Source organism: Ciona robusta, chromosome 11, assembly GCF_009617815.1.
Source record: "Ciona robusta chromosome 11, ASM961781v2".
Lineage (NCBI taxonomy): Eukaryota > Metazoa > Chordata > Ascidiacea > Phlebobranchia > Cionidae > Ciona > Ciona robusta.
The window spans coordinates 1,647,670-1,663,685 of NC_143245.1; the positions used below are offsets into that span (position 1 = coordinate 1,647,670).

General features: G+C 36.1%; 2 protein-coding genes and 1 long non-coding RNA gene across 3 annotated transcripts; 1 reads left to right on the plus strand and 2 right to left on the minus strand.

Moving 5' to 3' along the window:
• Window positions 1-784: 784 nt before the first annotated feature.
• LOC149727687 (glyceraldehyde-3-phosphate dehydrogenase-like) lies at window positions 785-2,576 on the minus strand. The gene has a single exon (XM_089888619.1). It carries the CDS (start codon window positions 1,995-1,997, stop codon window positions 993-995), a length of 1,005 nt encoding a protein of 334 aa, XP_089744745.1. The 5' UTR covers window positions 1,998-2,576; the 3' UTR covers window positions 785-992.
• Window positions 2,577-4,722: 2,146 nt separating this feature from the next.
• On the plus strand, window positions 4,723-9,349 carry LOC149727688 (uncharacterized). The gene is made up of 2 exons (XR_016386045.1): window positions 4,723-5,405; window positions 5,723-9,349. It is a non-coding gene; the product is annotated as an uncharacterized LOC149727688 (long non-coding RNA).
• A 189-nt stretch (window positions 9,350-9,538) lies between these two features.
• LOC149727689 (DNA replication factor Cdt1-like) lies at window positions 9,539-15,721 on the minus strand. Its single transcript, XM_089888598.1, has 12 exons — window positions 15,366-15,721; window positions 14,634-15,142; window positions 14,421-14,480; window positions 14,072-14,251; window positions 13,678-13,790; window positions 13,245-13,393; window positions 12,760-12,869; window positions 12,296-12,484; window positions 11,866-12,003; window positions 11,220-11,332; window positions 10,097-10,185; window positions 9,539-9,763 (listed from the first exon to the last, which is right to left on the minus strand). Exons 1-12 carry the CDS (start codon window positions 15,601-15,603, stop codon window positions 9,594-9,596), a joined length of 2,058 nt encoding a protein of 685 aa, XP_089744724.1. The 5' UTR covers window positions 15,604-15,721; the 3' UTR covers window positions 9,539-9,593.
• Window positions 15,722-16,016: the final 295 nt, after the last annotated feature.

A 16,016-nucleotide genomic window follows, 5' to 3' on the forward strand; every position in this document is an offset into this window, starting at 1 on the left:
AGTTGTTAATACTATGTAAAAAAGGAATGTTCTGGAATTTTTTTAACTGTGTCTCCGCTTTTAATGTTAAGTCTGCACACGGTTAAGTCTGGTTTAGAGCATTTGGCCACTTTCTATTTTATTATCATTTTTTAACTGTCTGTTCTTCATTGCTCAATAAGTATAACATACTTTGTTTAACTTCATAGTTTGAGTCTATTCTAATCCAGTATTGATGTCAAATATAACCTTAACTAGACTTGCCTGACATTGCTATTTAAACCTTGAGTTTAAAAATCCATACCTAAAAGTTAGATAATTTTACTTGTGCAAATGATGGGTTTTAGAGAAGTTGTGTCTTGTGTGTATTAACTGGTGTCAACTGATTGAATTACCTCTCTATGTAAACTTGTGTACTGAGTGGTGTGTATCAGTTTTACAGGGACTAGATTCTGTTAATACATGTTCATATAACCACCATTTGATAAACCTACCACTATCTTCTGTGTTGTTTAAATGCTTGTGTGTTATGGAGGAAGTAAAAAATTGAAACCTTCCTGCGTGGAAGTGATGTTGCAGTTGTGGAAGTGATGTTGCAGTTGTGGAAGTGATGTTGCAGTTGTGGAAGTGATGTTGCAGTTGTGGAAGTGATGTTGCAGTTGTGGAAGTGATGTTGCAGTGTTTATAGTAAATTAACAGTCATTGCAAAGATAGAATTTCATACTTACTTTGTTGATTTTTTTCTCTTACATCTATTCCAGAATACTAAGTTAAAATTTAACTAAGATTTCCAAACACTCGTAAATGCAAAGCTTACAATTTATTCCAAATACACTCGAACTAAATAAGCACATGCATTACAACCACGTTGAATATATATGTGTATAAGCACAGTAAGATTGCATGCAACAGTTATGTGTTTAATGTACTGCGTGGTGTTTAACTGGCAACAAAACGTGAATTTTAAAAGAAATTATTTTTGAACTTTTTTTTATATAACGATGTTTCAAGATTTATTCTTTGGAAGCCATGTAAAGCAGAAGATCGATGACACGGTTGCTGTATCCAAATTCATTGTCGTACCAAGACACCAGCTTCACAAAGTTGTCATTGAGTGCAATGCCAGCTCCTGCGTCAAAAATGCTGCTTCGCTTGTCTCCATTGAAGTCAGTGGAAACCACTTTATCTTCTGTGTAACCAAGAATTCCCTTCATTTTTCCCTCGGATGCTGTTTTCATTGCAGTCTTGATCGCATCATAGGATGCTGGCTTCTCCAAACGAACTGTAAGATCAACCACGGATACATTTGGGGTCGGAACACGGAATGCCATTCCTGTCAACTTTCCATTCAGTTGTGGAATAACTTTGCCGACAGCTTTAGCCGCTCCTGTGGATGCAGGAATGATGTTCTGTGCTGCTCCTCTTCCGTCTCTCCAGGACTTTCCGCTGGGACCATCCACCGTCTTCTGGGTAGCAGTGTACGAGTGCACAGTTGTCATGAGACCTTCAACAATACCAAAGTTGTCATCCACGACCTTTGCGATTGGTGCAAGGCAGTTGGTGGTGCATGAAGCATTGCTTACAACTTTCATGGAGTTGCAATACTTCTCTTCATTGACTCCCATTACAAACATTGGGGCATCCGCAGATGGTGCGGAAATCACGACATGCTTCGCTCCGCCGGTCAAATGGGCAGAGGCTTTCTCGATGGTTGTGAAAACTCCGGTCGATTCTACGACGATTTCTGCGCCGTCCTTTGCCCAAGGAATTTTTGATGGATCTCGTTCACCGTTGACCGCAACCGGTTTACCGTTGATGATCAATTTGCCGCCTTCTTCAGAAACAGTGCCGTTGAAAACGCCGTGTGTTGAATCATACTTGAACATGTAAACCATATAAGTAAGGTCAATGAACGGATCGTTGATTGAAACAACTTCAACGTCGTCTCTACCCGCAGCAGCACGAGTTACCAAGCGTCCAATTCGTCCGAAACCGTTGATTCCGATTTTCAAAACCATTTTCCTGTTTGAGTTACTTCGCAAAAACTAAGAATGAAATTTGAGACGTGTACGTGACGTGGTCAGGTAAGAAGATGTCCTTGAAAAGTTCCAACTATTATATCCCTAGTTAACCGGATAGGGTGGATCACTTGGTCCCAAATTAAATTCGCTGGTCCCGAACTAAAATATTCGAATCTTTTTTTAATGAAACGAACTATCAATTCTACCAACGAGCCTGTAATAATTCAAAAATGAATTTCATTTTTAAATTTACCTTTCTGAAAATCAATTCCCAAAAGAAAAACCGACTTCTTTTTCACGCCTGTTATACGATTTTAGCATAATGTTTGACAATTATGTCCAGTTTTACGATGCTCATTCTATTCTAACCCGATTAGAAAGCTTGCTGGTATACAGTCTGTTAGGACAGCTTATATATAAACTACGCGTCAGATTGCAACAGCTGCAGATGGTTGCAGAGGTGTTGAATTCCACAAGGTTACCTAACATGTTAGGATCACCCGAGTGCAAATGATGTCGCATTGTTGTTTTCACACCCAAAGCTAAATTAAAACTTGTATTATTACAACATTTCAGTAGCATTGCGTTTGTAATATGTTCTTTATCAATTATTACGACCATTGGGTTGAAGCAAATATGACCAGACACAAGCGCACGATGGCGGCAGCATCGAGTTTTGAACCCCGTGTCGCAGAAATCTGGTTCCCCTAGAAAACTGGTTACCACGGGCTACTTATAACCTTTTTTATGAGGAATCTAGAACTCTGTTTCCGACTAAAAATAACAGTTGTTAGATGCTACATACTTCGTAAGTTTATGTTTAAGGATTTATCTTTTTAATACAAACTTATGCTGTATTTTAACTTAAATTATATACATTATGACGTATAACCAGTGGCCACCACCGTTACCACGTAATCAACAACAAACCTACATTTTCCTATTATATAAAATAAACTATATAAAAACATGAATATATGATTCGTTCGGAACCAGGTTTAAAGATGAAAATGTACCGTGTCTACGCATGCGCAGTAGCCAATGGGAACCAAATTTTCGCGACACCGGTATTTCCCGGTTTTACGCTGCAAGCACACAGACCACTGAGACACGACGCTAACTAAATACTTACAAATCGACAAGAAATTACTTCAGCTAATATATAATATAATAGTGTATCATATGAAAGTGAAAATGAGTCCGTGGCTATATAAACATGTTTATATATCGTATCTGGGTATCAGACGACAAACCGATTTTAATATTGGACCATGTTACAACTGCAAGGAAAATAAATCAATCACACATAAATAGCCGGAGAGCACTGGGCGCTGGAAAATAAGTACTGATATTTTTCATAAAACGCTGGTTATTTGGGCGCGGATGCGGTATGGCCCTATAATGCTGATCAGCACACATATATTATCGCTGTACACTGTTGTGACCACATCGCCCAGCATTTTGAACATCAGTTTCACCCCAAGGTAAGATGTTGTACATGTATTTAGGACATGTTACCCAAACCACTATGTTATATTGTTTACCGACATGTTAAATAAATGCGTATTTGTGTAACTTATGTTTCGTATAGTCTACAAGCGAATATCAGTTGTTACTTGTTTACTATATGTTCACACAAGTCGTAGGAATGGCGTCAAAATAATTATTGCTGTAATATTCACAATCCGCTGTTACTATAAATAGATTTCAGTGTTACCTGATGTTAAGTTACTGCTTATCAAACCCTATCACGAAAATTGCTAACTTTTGTTTCATAAGGACAACACTGGCCCTAGGAATTTGCGCGAATTTCAATTTAGCAATATTACGTCGCAAATTCTTAACGTTCCTCCCAGCAATTAACCAATCAGCTCTCAGCTTTCCACGTGTTCAACACATTTTCTTTTTCACGAACGTAAGTTTTGTGCGCGGTTTGCTCTTTTAGTTTGAAACGTTTTGTTGGAACAAGGGATAAGCGGTTAGTATTAGATTTATAATATAGTAACGTGATACCTTTAAGATTTGTTTCAACATTGCAATGAACACTACAGTGTATTTATATGTTTTACATTTTTTAAATTTGTTTTACAGCTGGCTATAGTTCTAAAACGAATCACTGAAAAGTTTAAATGATTTGAGTTCCTACTAAACTAATTATACATTTAAAATCTTGTGTTCAAATCACGTCAATGTTATCTCGCTCACGAATGAAGGTGCCTTGAGTGACAGCCGCCGATGCAGCTTTGGATTGGCAACATTAAAAGTAAGTTTGTACTTTTCAGTACGTATATAATATAGATAACGCGTCTAAATATTAAAGCAAAATCTGTCAATAATTTATGTAGTAGGGTGGGGGAAGATGTGTTTCCTTTTCATTCTATTTTTCTCGTCATATTTGGTACAGTAAACAAAGAACATTTAAAGATTACGAAAACTGTATCCTCAAGCTATCTTTAGACCGTTGTTTATTGTTCAAAACACAATCAGGATATTAAGATATTACGTGCTAAAGGTGTCCCATCTTTCCCCACCCTACTATATACTGTACGTATTTATACTTCAACGGCTACGTGGTACTTGGTTTTGTATGCTATATTAACATTTACATTATATCATATTACATGAGTTTTACTAATTACAGAATTATGTTCGAAGCAGGATCATCTTGAAATGCTCCATAGAACCAACGCACGTGATCCATGTTAAATGGGTGAGTAGCTTTTGTGTGCTTGCAAATAAAATAAATGATTTTTCCAATTATAGGGAATTCTAATTAAATTATGTTTATAGTCTAAAAACTGCCTGACGTTCAATTCACCTTGAGAACCGTATATCTGGCAATATAAGTTATAGCACCGTGCGTGTCACAATATAGCATTTTGTATTTAAACTGAACGTTTTAACATTACAGATGCAGACTCTATATACGGCTATATGCGCCATATACGAGTATATTGGTACGAAGCTGTCTCCGCGAACCGCTGTTAATATTTCGGTAAGTTTAATTACTATGACCTATAATATTTGTTGCATTCATTATTGTATGTTCGTCCTAGGTATATTCGTCTTAGGTTTAATAAATAGTTCCCATCCGTGCTGTAATAAAAACAACCCACGAAGTTACCTCGTGATAATCTGTAAACGGGCACGAGGTCTATGAAACAGAACACACGATGACTGTCATTATACCCACCATCTAAAAAGAATAAATAAGTTGCATTTATACTAATTTATGACGCGTTTGCATTATTTAAATCCTCTTACCTTGTGTTTCAACTTGCATTTTACGTCACAGATATGACGTCACACTACAATTGACGTCACTCAGCTGGTTCTTTGTGCAAATAATATAACAAAGAATATTACGAGAAACAAAGGAACTGCCCGGAGAAAGAATAGAAGAAGGTATAAATACCATATAATTTTACTCGGTTAACTTTTATCTCGCAACTTACTTAACCAAAATGGTAAACGATTTCAAAATAGATCCGTATTGAAATCACCACTTGTGCATTCGTTGTAACCTGTTAAACAGGAGTTATATACCAATTGAATGTTAAACTTCTATGCATTTACACTATGGTGTTTTAATCAAATCCTGCACTAATAGTTGACAGAAATATACAAATTGGAATGTTTACATTGTACAGAACTGTGATGGTGCCTACTATGTTTATTAAAGTACAAAACAACAAATATTTAACATTTTTTTAATTCTACAGAACAGAGACAATTACGGGACGAAAATTTCATGGAAACCATAGCATACTTGGACTAGGATTTATTCTTAGTCGATGTAAATACTAACTTATGTGAGCTGTAGCATAAAAAGTCCCTTATATTTTATTGAATGCTTGTTTAAAATTGAATGTTTATGTGTTATATATATACGTACGGTGTGTGGTGGGGTGGGGAAGTATACGGAGATCAAACGATTAAAGTCCACCTTTGTACACGTTAGTAATGTAACGTGGTTGGGAATCTTGGGTTTTCTCCATGCTTGTTTGTATGTGTGTGTAAACAACCTGCATAAGAACGGTGCGCGCAGGTCAGTTTTCTCCAACTTTAACCCATACTCCTGGTGTCACTTATCAGCAAGGCCGGACAGTCGGCATCAGATAGATAGAAGTGACATCGCTATAACTAGGGATCGCTGTTAGGAAGTTAAGTTAAGACAGAACTGAGACACTGCACCCTCGGTCGGCACAACACGTGTCATTGCACTCAGGCCAAACATGCAGTGACTGGTTTGCGAAAACCATATTCCAACACGCCGGTGGTTAAAAGTCCGGTCAGCGAAAGCTGGCGGGTTCCACTGCAAAACAATTAGGCGCCAAACCTGCGACTAGGGTAGGGATAAAAATACATTAAAATGGTAGGCCCCTGCTAGGTCACTTAAAACTAACCAAATATTTTTAAGTGTTAGGTTTACAGGTTGGAGTTTGTTGTCATTCCTTTTTTGAATCGACAACAAGCGCGAATATGCGCCACAAGCTTGACGCTGTTGCGGAGGATAAAGTGATTCTTAGGATCACTTGGTTCGATCAATCTTGTGTTATAGCAAGATATAATTAGCTCCCAAAATCCGTTCTTATGCAGTTGCCCCACTTCGTAAACAAATTAGTTATTGCGACGCGATGCGACGGTTTTGCGGCGGCGAAATAAAAGCGGTTTTTAATATTATTATATTGGCCCATAGAGAATGCTGTGTTGCTGTGCTTATTGTATGGGGTGGGGTATGGTGATGTTGGGGGATTGTGGTGTTTATTGTATGTATTGATACACACTTACACTACACACGAAGTGAACTGTAATATTCTGATAAATCCATGGTGTGGGCATTTCTCAACTTGTGGGGTTTATTATATTGTTATGATATAAATAGATTGGTTTAGGCTTGCTGTAATTAAAATTGAAAGTTAATGGACTATGTGTATTACGTGCTAAACGTCTCTCCATACTTTTTCCAATTATAAAAAAGTAATATTGGTAATACCAATTCTATAAATCTATGTAAAGTCCACTATTATCTAACCTACTGATCTTGGGTCCTTTAAATGGGGTTGTCATTGCGGCGGATAAGAGGCTTGCATGGGGTTGTCAGGCTTTTTGTATACATGATGTGCGTATTAATTCTCAATCATTGGCAATGCTTTTTGCGTCCGGTATCGTTTTTCACTTGATTTTTTTTCTTTTTTTACTCGCTGGCGCTTTTTCGATTTTTACGTTGCGCGGAGCTCCGTTTTTTTTGTTTATTTTTTGTCTTTTGTTTTTATTACGAAAAAATGCCAATGAAGGGGAATTGATTTTGTACAAACATTATGCGTGTTCGTAATCTCTATGCAACCTCCACTCCAACGATGTGGCAGTAACCCTATAGAAGCCTAACTATTGGGGCTCTAATGTAAATAAAGACTATATGTAACAACTGTATTCTCATTTTCTTAAACTTAACTCTGGGATCCTATTTTAATTAATTTCGCCCCAGCTATAGCTTGCCCAACCATGGTGACTCAGAATTTACAGTTCAACACTTCTTATTCTACACTAAAACACTTTCATACTGCACATACAAACATAAAAACAAATGTGGTGCGAATGGTTAGGCGCTACAGCTCACCCCTTTTATATTTTATATCCTAATTCATTGGATCAGCCAATGCCAGGTCAGAAGTGTGTCGTGTCCAATTTCTTGTGTCCTGTGTCAAATTTCTCACAGTACACCTCTTAACGCGGTAAGCCACGTATAACGATGGTGTGTTGGGAGGTGTAAGTTCAGTTTATGAGACGGTCAGTCCAGGTTGCAGTTATTGGTTGTGTATATTGTGCGATTTTTGGCAACTTCGCAATTGCGACGCGCTTCGAAAACCGTTAGGTGGCGTCGATCGCTGCCCAGCGTGCCTTGATCATCTTGTTTTAGGAAGATCAGGGCCCAGGTATAACTAGGGCTACTGGCGAGAGGTCCTGGTAAAAAAACCTCAACGACCACATGCGAAGCAGCCTCTTGGGCGTGGTTGGAATCTTCGCTGTCAAGTAGTGTGGGGTAAGATGGGACACCTTTAGCGCATTAACTAAAGTCTATAGGGAATCATGAAGGCATTATGTTCTTTATAGAGAAAATATAATGAAAAGGTGTCCCATCTTCCCCCACTCCACTATACATTTAGGAAACATAGAATATAAAGTAAATGGACATTTCGTTAAAGAATTTATTGCACCAATATCTTACCTTTACGATGTCTTTCCGTATGACACCACAAATGTTTGTGCAATATATGTATTTTACCGTAAGGGGTATTTATTTATAATATTCCAATATGCATATTACCATCTCCAGCAGATTATTAGCATATATGTTACTGTGTTCAGTGTTGATTTTATAACGAGGCACAATTTACATTGCAATTCACTCCTTCGGTATAAAATCCATTTATTTTAATATATGGGACATTTTGTTATCGCACCAATAAAAAAAGGTAACGTTCGTATACAATAGGGTCACAGTTTATATAAATATGAAAGGCCGCGAACATAGTTGTGTAACTATATATTGAAAATGCGTTTTCCATGAACGCATTATACACCTCGGAAATTTGTATTAACAAAACACAAAATCAATATATTCAAATTTAAAAATAAAAACCAAGTAAATTATCAGAACACAACAACAATTTTGCTTTTAAACCACATAATTTTATGAAAAAACTACTAGTTTTAATTTAGAAAAATGTTGTTTTTTTTAAACAAAATTTGTTTTTGATCTTAGTGCTGTTGGGATATAAACGATGGAATTTTATTTATTGGACTTTCTGGGAGAGAAATTATTGTCTGGTGTATCGACCGCTGTGTATATATATATTTGCCCCGACGGATGAATTTGGCCCGGGCCCCATTGCACAACGCAATCGCAGAAAGTAGTACCAAATATTATGAAAACGGTTCGGATCTAAATTAATAAACGAGTTCAGTATATTATACGTAGCCCATAGAATATAAGCAAGATAAATTTTACAAGCATGTTTCACTATTGTTTTATTTTTTACTTAATTTAAACGAAGAGAATGCGACCATTAGATTTTGTTAGGCCGTATAGATTTGAAGGCGTTGCAACACGCCTGGATGAAAGTTTAACTGTCAAGATTCCAGAGTAAGTAAAAGGTCTTGAAAATGTTTTATAAACTAGAAATCACAAATTATTATGAAATTGTTGGTGACAACAATATACAGTTGTTGGTGGACAAAAGTTTGACAAAAACAAAACTTACAAACAAATTTGCAGGAGAAAACGTCCAAGCTTAATTATCCTATATTATAGGTCCAATATAAAAAATAAAATAAAAATAAATGTTTACGAACAAAGTCCACAAAATTTAGGAAAGTTATCATAGGATTATGCTATCTTAAGAAACCAAAATATTTACCTCATTGGCCTTAAGAAACCAAAATATTTACCTCATTGGCCTTAAATGTGTCAAATATTTGAAGAAGACGGCGAACATTAACCGTTATGGTCTGATACTAACAAAAAACACAAGGTATATTTTCCAACATATTTATTCACGCTTACACAACACATTATTAAAACCAAAGTATTTATTTTGCACAGTTTTCCATCTCTTTGACTTTACATTGCAACTCCTTTATGACATCACTTATGTCTCTGTTCTTGTCAAGCTTAAGATATTCTTTCTTCCCCAATGACATCATAACAGCCCATGACGTCATATGCTCGGATAATAAACGAACATGTTCTTCCATTAGCACTGTAATGTAAATCAATGAACGTAACTTATTATTCGTCCAGTGCGGAGTTAAAAAGAGTATTTTTTATAGGTGTTTTGTTTCAAACACATCAGGCCTGACTACAAGTTATCATGTATATACTTGGCAAACTGTTAAAAGTCTTAGACAGGCCACATAAGCCAACAATGGTAGCAGCATCCAGCCTTGAAAACTATGACCTCTGGAGTAAAGGCAGGGGCTATAACCAGTAGGCCATACAAAAATGAGAAATGACAAAATGACCCAACTTAAAATGATGTAACAAGTTAGAAGCAATAGAATAAAAAAAACAACAATAGAAATCTTATACATACCAGGAGTGGCAACCGAAGGGCAGCATTTAGCTAACCGAGCTACGATTAATTCCAGCGGCAAACTTGCTTTTTTCTCAGTAACGAACAACCTGAAATATTTTTTTTAGTTAGTTATGTTTTTTAATAAATCTTAAATAAAAAGTTAGCAAAAACTATTCAAATTAGACGTAAAGATGAAGGAAGAAACTGGTTTATCTATTAGAGTAGCAACGTAGACACTGCAGGTCCCATTGTAGACCCTTCATGGTCTTTTTAAACTGTGTGCCTACAATTGTTCATGTAATGTATGAAACGTTGGTGGTAACTCTGTCTTAACTATTATTTCGGACAATTAGATTCCACTGTAGTAATTAATATTAGAGACCGACCGATATCACTTTTTTCCACCGATACCGATACCGATATTTTTAGCTTTTACCGATACCGATACCGATATTTTACCGATATTTGTCACTATAGCGAAACATATGAAATGATCAGTTTTAATCAAAAGTAATGCCTGTATTCAAGATATTGCAAGTTATAGAGAAAAATTGGTTGGTCTACATGTTTTTAGGAAACATGCATGTCCTTAGGAAGGTGTTGCTTTTGTACGAAACTAGGACGCACATGAACGCTAAACTACAACGCACGTGGACGTTAAACTATGACACACGTGGACGTTAAACTACGACGCACGTAAAGGTCAAACTACGACGCACGTAAAGGTCAAAACTACGACGCACGTAAAGGTCAAACTCCAACGCACGTAAAGGTCAAACTACGACGCACGTAAAGGTCAAACTACGACGCACGTAAAGGTCAAACTACGACGCACGTAAAGGTCAAACTACGACGCAGGTAAAGGTCAAACTACGACGCACGTAAAGGTCAAACTACGACGCACGTAAAGGTCAAACTCCGACGCACGTAAAGGTCAAACTACCACGCATAAATACGACGCACGTAAAGGTCAAACTATGACGCACGTGGACGTCGCTTCGCACGAACTATTAATATATCGGTGAAATATCGGCGCTTTTTTACCGATACCGATTATCGGTGGAACGTAAATATCGGCCGATAATATCGGTGAACCGATATATCGGTCGACCTCTAATTAATATTAAAGAGATGATCTTACATCCGCAAAGCTCTTGCAACATCCGGAAGTTGTTTCATCTTTTCAATCTTCTTTTCACTTTCATCTGATCTTACCATCTTACGAAGTTTCGACGAAGCTTCTTTTTCGCGAATCTGAAAAAATATTGTTTTAAATTTGGGGGGAGAAATATTTATGTAATAAAACATTGTTGCTGTATGAAAATATGATACAGGTGATAGGACAAAGTAACCAAGTAAGTGAGTTGGGGGTTGGTGGTCATAGGAAACAGAACAGTATATGACAACAAGACAACAGAGAAAATAGTAATAAAAAAAAATTACCCTGTAATAAAATTTATTTAACTCAACAATAAAACAAATTCTTCCCTAAAACAAATAATTGCAAAGGCATGTGTTGTAAAACCAGGTAATTTTTTAATTTTTTAGTTGTTATGATAAATTCTGCAAAAAGATAAGAGACAAAAATCAAGTGCAACCATTTGATTAATAAAAGATGTATTTCTTCTAAATGGCATCATCAGTCTCTTAATTAAAAAGAATCTATGAGCACCAGATCAGGGTCAGATTTGCAAAATTCAAAAAGTAATTTGTTTCGGGTTAAAAGCTTTTGGCTGAATGGAAACATAATAAGTATTTCCAGTCATGAATTGTAAACGTTGAAATACCTTTGCCAACAAAGACTGGGAAACCCCCTTAACTGATACAGGTTTCTTGGTAGGTGATTGGTTGTTGTTTGTTTCCACAGTAACTGACTTTTCCGGCGTGGAACATTTTTCGGCAACTTTCTTTAAAGCTTCGAACGCCTGGTTGAAATATGATTTCCATGTTTTTGTTAGGTTGTGTAAAACATAGTTAAAATTTGCAACATAAAATTAAAGTTTAACATTAAATTAAAATTAAGCTAACTGGAGCAAGGAAAGTTGTCATAAAACACAGTATAAAAAAAGCTTGAACATGCCCAAATTTCATTATCTTTTAACAATAAAAATACTTTCAATCTAACGACTAAAAGGCAATAATTTCCGTGTGAAATAAGTGGGTACGTATGACCTCCTAAGCAGCGGGTGGAAGAAGGAATACTATATTTTTACCCACCTTTTTAGTCAACCTATCTTTAGTTTTCTCCAAAACATCTTTGGCTGAACTACATTTCTCCAAGTTGGGTGGGGTGGGTAATTCCCCTACTGTGATATCAGGGACTTGATCGACGGGAAACTGAGGATGCCAACGACGAATTTCTGCATCATCCACCACCACTGGGGGCTCCAGAGAGGCAAGAAATTCCTGCGAGACAAAATATTGAAATCAGGTTCGGCCTGTAATTTTTTTTCTCATTTAAAAAATATTTAACGCTTATTATAAGGCTAATGAACTAACTCTGGCATAAATCTCATGTCCCATGGCATGCCTCACTGTATGAGATTGCCCATATAGAATAGAATGTACATATTCAATGTTGGGGTAATGGGGCAACCTTTGGCCTAAATCTCCCATGGCATTTCACGTTGTAGGACCTCACCCAAGTAGTATAGAATGTTTATTATGATGTCATACACTACCTTGTGATGAAACTTGACAAGGGATAAAAGTTGGAGATGGAAATTATGTCGTCGTCGAACCAACATTCCACTGTTTAACTTTCGTGGCTCGTCTGATGCTCTATCGCACTCTAGTGGTACAAAGCATAACTTTAACAACGCATTTAATTGCAATGTTGCAACAAAATGCTTGCAAACTATAATATGACATCACAAACAGTGATTTGAATATCGTATGTTGTTACATTCATTGCAATGAAAAGATTAAGTTATAACATTTAACAAAGGCCAAAGGGGTGTTTGAATTTAAACAATTTTACGTTTTGCTGCAAAAGGAAACTGTCAACAAAACCCAACAAGTTTCTTTAAACTAATCGCAAACTATTTTGGACAAGAAGTAACAGCAGTGCTGGCAAACTGTTCAGTGTTTCCATGACTCAGATCTTGGAATGAAGTTGAATGATAAACTTTGATAGTTTAAATACCATCTATGACATCATAGTTACCTTCTTCTGTGAGAATTGGTTCGATTGTTAGTTGATAATCCGTTGATTTGATTCTATCGTCATAAGTTGGGATTCCTCGTTCTTGTCGGAAGGTATACGCATCGGGGTAAACATGTTTTATTCGACCCAAGTCATTTAGTTCAAACTTTCTGTATTCGGAGAAAAGTTGGGAGGCATTGGTTAGAAGTACCCAAATTTTAGGTGGTTTTAAGTAATGTTTCTATTTAAAAAAGTTTCTATTTAAAATTACTTCATAGAATAAATTGAATTGCCAAAAGATTTGGTAGGATGACAAAAACAATCATTTTTTTACAGGAGCAATATTAGATTGTACAAAGCAATATGCTGGGGTACCTGGAATCAACTCCTTTATCAAATATTAGATTAACATTTGTTATCTACATACAATACATGCATAATATGAATTATTTACCTTTTTATCATATCTTTTACAGCTTTATGAAGTTTCAACCAAGTTGTTGTTTGCTGTCGATTAAACAACATGCTTACAACAGTGTCCGCACTTTGAAACATTTCTTGCAAAATCTGAAAATTTATTTTAAAAAAGTTTGTTAAAATTTTACAAAAATTAAGACCTATGACCATTTTAAAAATGTTAAAAGTAATTATTATTAGGTAAAGCTTTTACATTGCCGGCTAAACAACATTCATCCCTACCCTATCGAAACAAGGCCAATTAAAAATACAGTTCATAAAAGAAATTTTGGATTACAAAATAAAACAGCTTTGAAAACTCTGCAGTAAAGAACAGGCTACTCATACAATAACTTTAGGTACTTCAATTAACAATAAAATACTTATCATACCTTATATTTAAATGGCAAAGACAACCCTGAAGGAATTTCTTGCGCTAACGAATGAAATCGTTCATGCGCGAACACTCGTTTCTTGACTTCTTTCTTTTCTTTAATTTCGTTTTTATTTTCGTCCACTTTCTTTGATTTTTTCTCTTGTTTTTTTAATTCTCTCATTTTTAACAAAGTTTTCTGCACATGAAAGATTATATATTTAAAACTAAAACAAAAGAAGCTGTCATAATATAAAGTTAAAAACAAAACAATTTACATTAATATGAGTAAGCATTAAAACAAAAGTTTTTTTTTTTGATGGAAAAACTGTGCAATTTCATCAACTGCACCTCATACAATTACAAACCTGAAGATCTTTTAGATTTCCTTGACCTTTCAAAACTTCTTTCACAACTTTCGAAGATTCCTGTTCAAAATAATAAACGTAAAACATCATAAATTGCTGTCAAATATAAACACAAGATGAGACAGACTTTCTGTTCCCAATTTGGCAATTTTGCAAAATCAATCCTAAGAAATATCACATATATACTGCTTAGTGCTTAATATTAAACATTACCTTTGATTTATCTTTGTTTAAAAGTTTTTCTGCGATATTTACAGCTTTGTCCGTTTGAATTTTCTTCCGTCGCCCAGGTTTCGATGTTGATTGGTCGGATTTACTCGGCTTCGTGACATCACAAGGCGACTCCTCTATCGTTTCCAGATTACTGTCTAAAACTTTTTCAGATTTGTCATTTTTAATGTCCTTTTTATTTATGACATCACATAAATCCTCTGTGACATCACAACGAAGAGTCAATCGCTTTCGAGCAGATTTTTTCTTAGATCGAGTTTCGGAAAAATCCGTTCCGACTTGAGTCGTTGACCCGTCGAACTCAAAACTTTTTTTGGGGGTGATTCGACCCCGCTTTACGGTTGATTGATCATTAAGTTCGTTGTTTCGTCGTTTGCTCGGGGTCACGGGGTCATCATGATCATCACGGGCAGCGGTCGTCACGGTAACAGGAAGACACGGTGGGGGAACTTCTAGTTCTGATTTATTTTTGTTGGTTGGACTAAAATATTCTGGAAAAGTTAAAAATTTTGATCAGATATTTAGGGAAAAATTCTCCGGAACGTTACCGATTAAGAACTAGCCATCCACAAAAAAGAAAGTACAATGTTTTACCCATACTACTATTTCATTGATTTTCAGAAAAGATAACCACTCACGGATTTGTGGATTAAATGTTTAAACAATGTTTTACTCATCCTTAAACACATTACACCATTAATAATATGATCAAACCTTGGAAGGAGGAAATTGTTGTCGTAATTTTTGACGTGGTTTTCCGAGTGCTGGACCTAGTAACTCGTTTCTCTGTGCCTTCCTTTTGCTTAGTTTTGGTTTTCTGCTTGTCGGAAATTTTAAGTTCTTTCGTGTCAAGTTGTGGGGTAACATCGTTTATTTTCTGCCGCTTAGAAGGCTGCACTAGACCACGATTTCGACGACGCGTAAAATAATCTGTGACGGCAGCTTGAGACATCGTAATGTGTATTCCGCCGTGTGTATCAGCAGATATTAATAAAAACTCATAAACCTAGGAGACTAAATCAAGATAAATTATGTAAACAGGCAGACAATGCGAATGTTGATCAACAAAAAAGAAAAACAGGGCCTTTAACCATAGATACCTTTGTAAGGTATCTATGCTTTAACAAGAACAACAAGCGGATTTTATTTACCCGCGCATTTACTTAGATCCTGGTCGAGGTAGTTTGAAACCATAAACAACATATAAATGACCCGATAAATTCGTAAATGCTAAACCAAGTTAAAGACCCGCAGGCAAGGATTTTTGCAAGGCCCTAATACATAGTATAACATTCCATCATGGGGTACGCAGTCGTTTATAGGCTATAATATTTTAGTGCGACTTTTAAACTGGCCTACCTTTTT

Excerpts from the sequence above, each read along its gene's own strand:
- LOC149727687 (XM_089888619.1), bottom strand. The coding sequence starts at position 1,997 with ATGGTTTTGAAAATCGGAATCAACGGTTTCGGACGAATTGGACGCTTG.
- LOC149727689 (XM_089888598.1), bottom strand. The coding sequence starts at position 15,603 with ATGTCTCAAGCTGCCGTCACAGATTATTTTACGCGTCGTCGAAATCGT. Across the intron at positions 12,870-13,244 it reads ACCAATTCTCACAGAAGAAG|AGTGCGATAGAGCATCAGAC; the intron begins GTAACTATGATG and ends TTGTACCACTAG. Across the intron at positions 9,764-10,096 it reads CCCTTCGGTTGCCACTCCTG|TGCTAATGGAAGAACATGTT; the intron begins GTATGTATAAGA and ends TTTACATTACAG.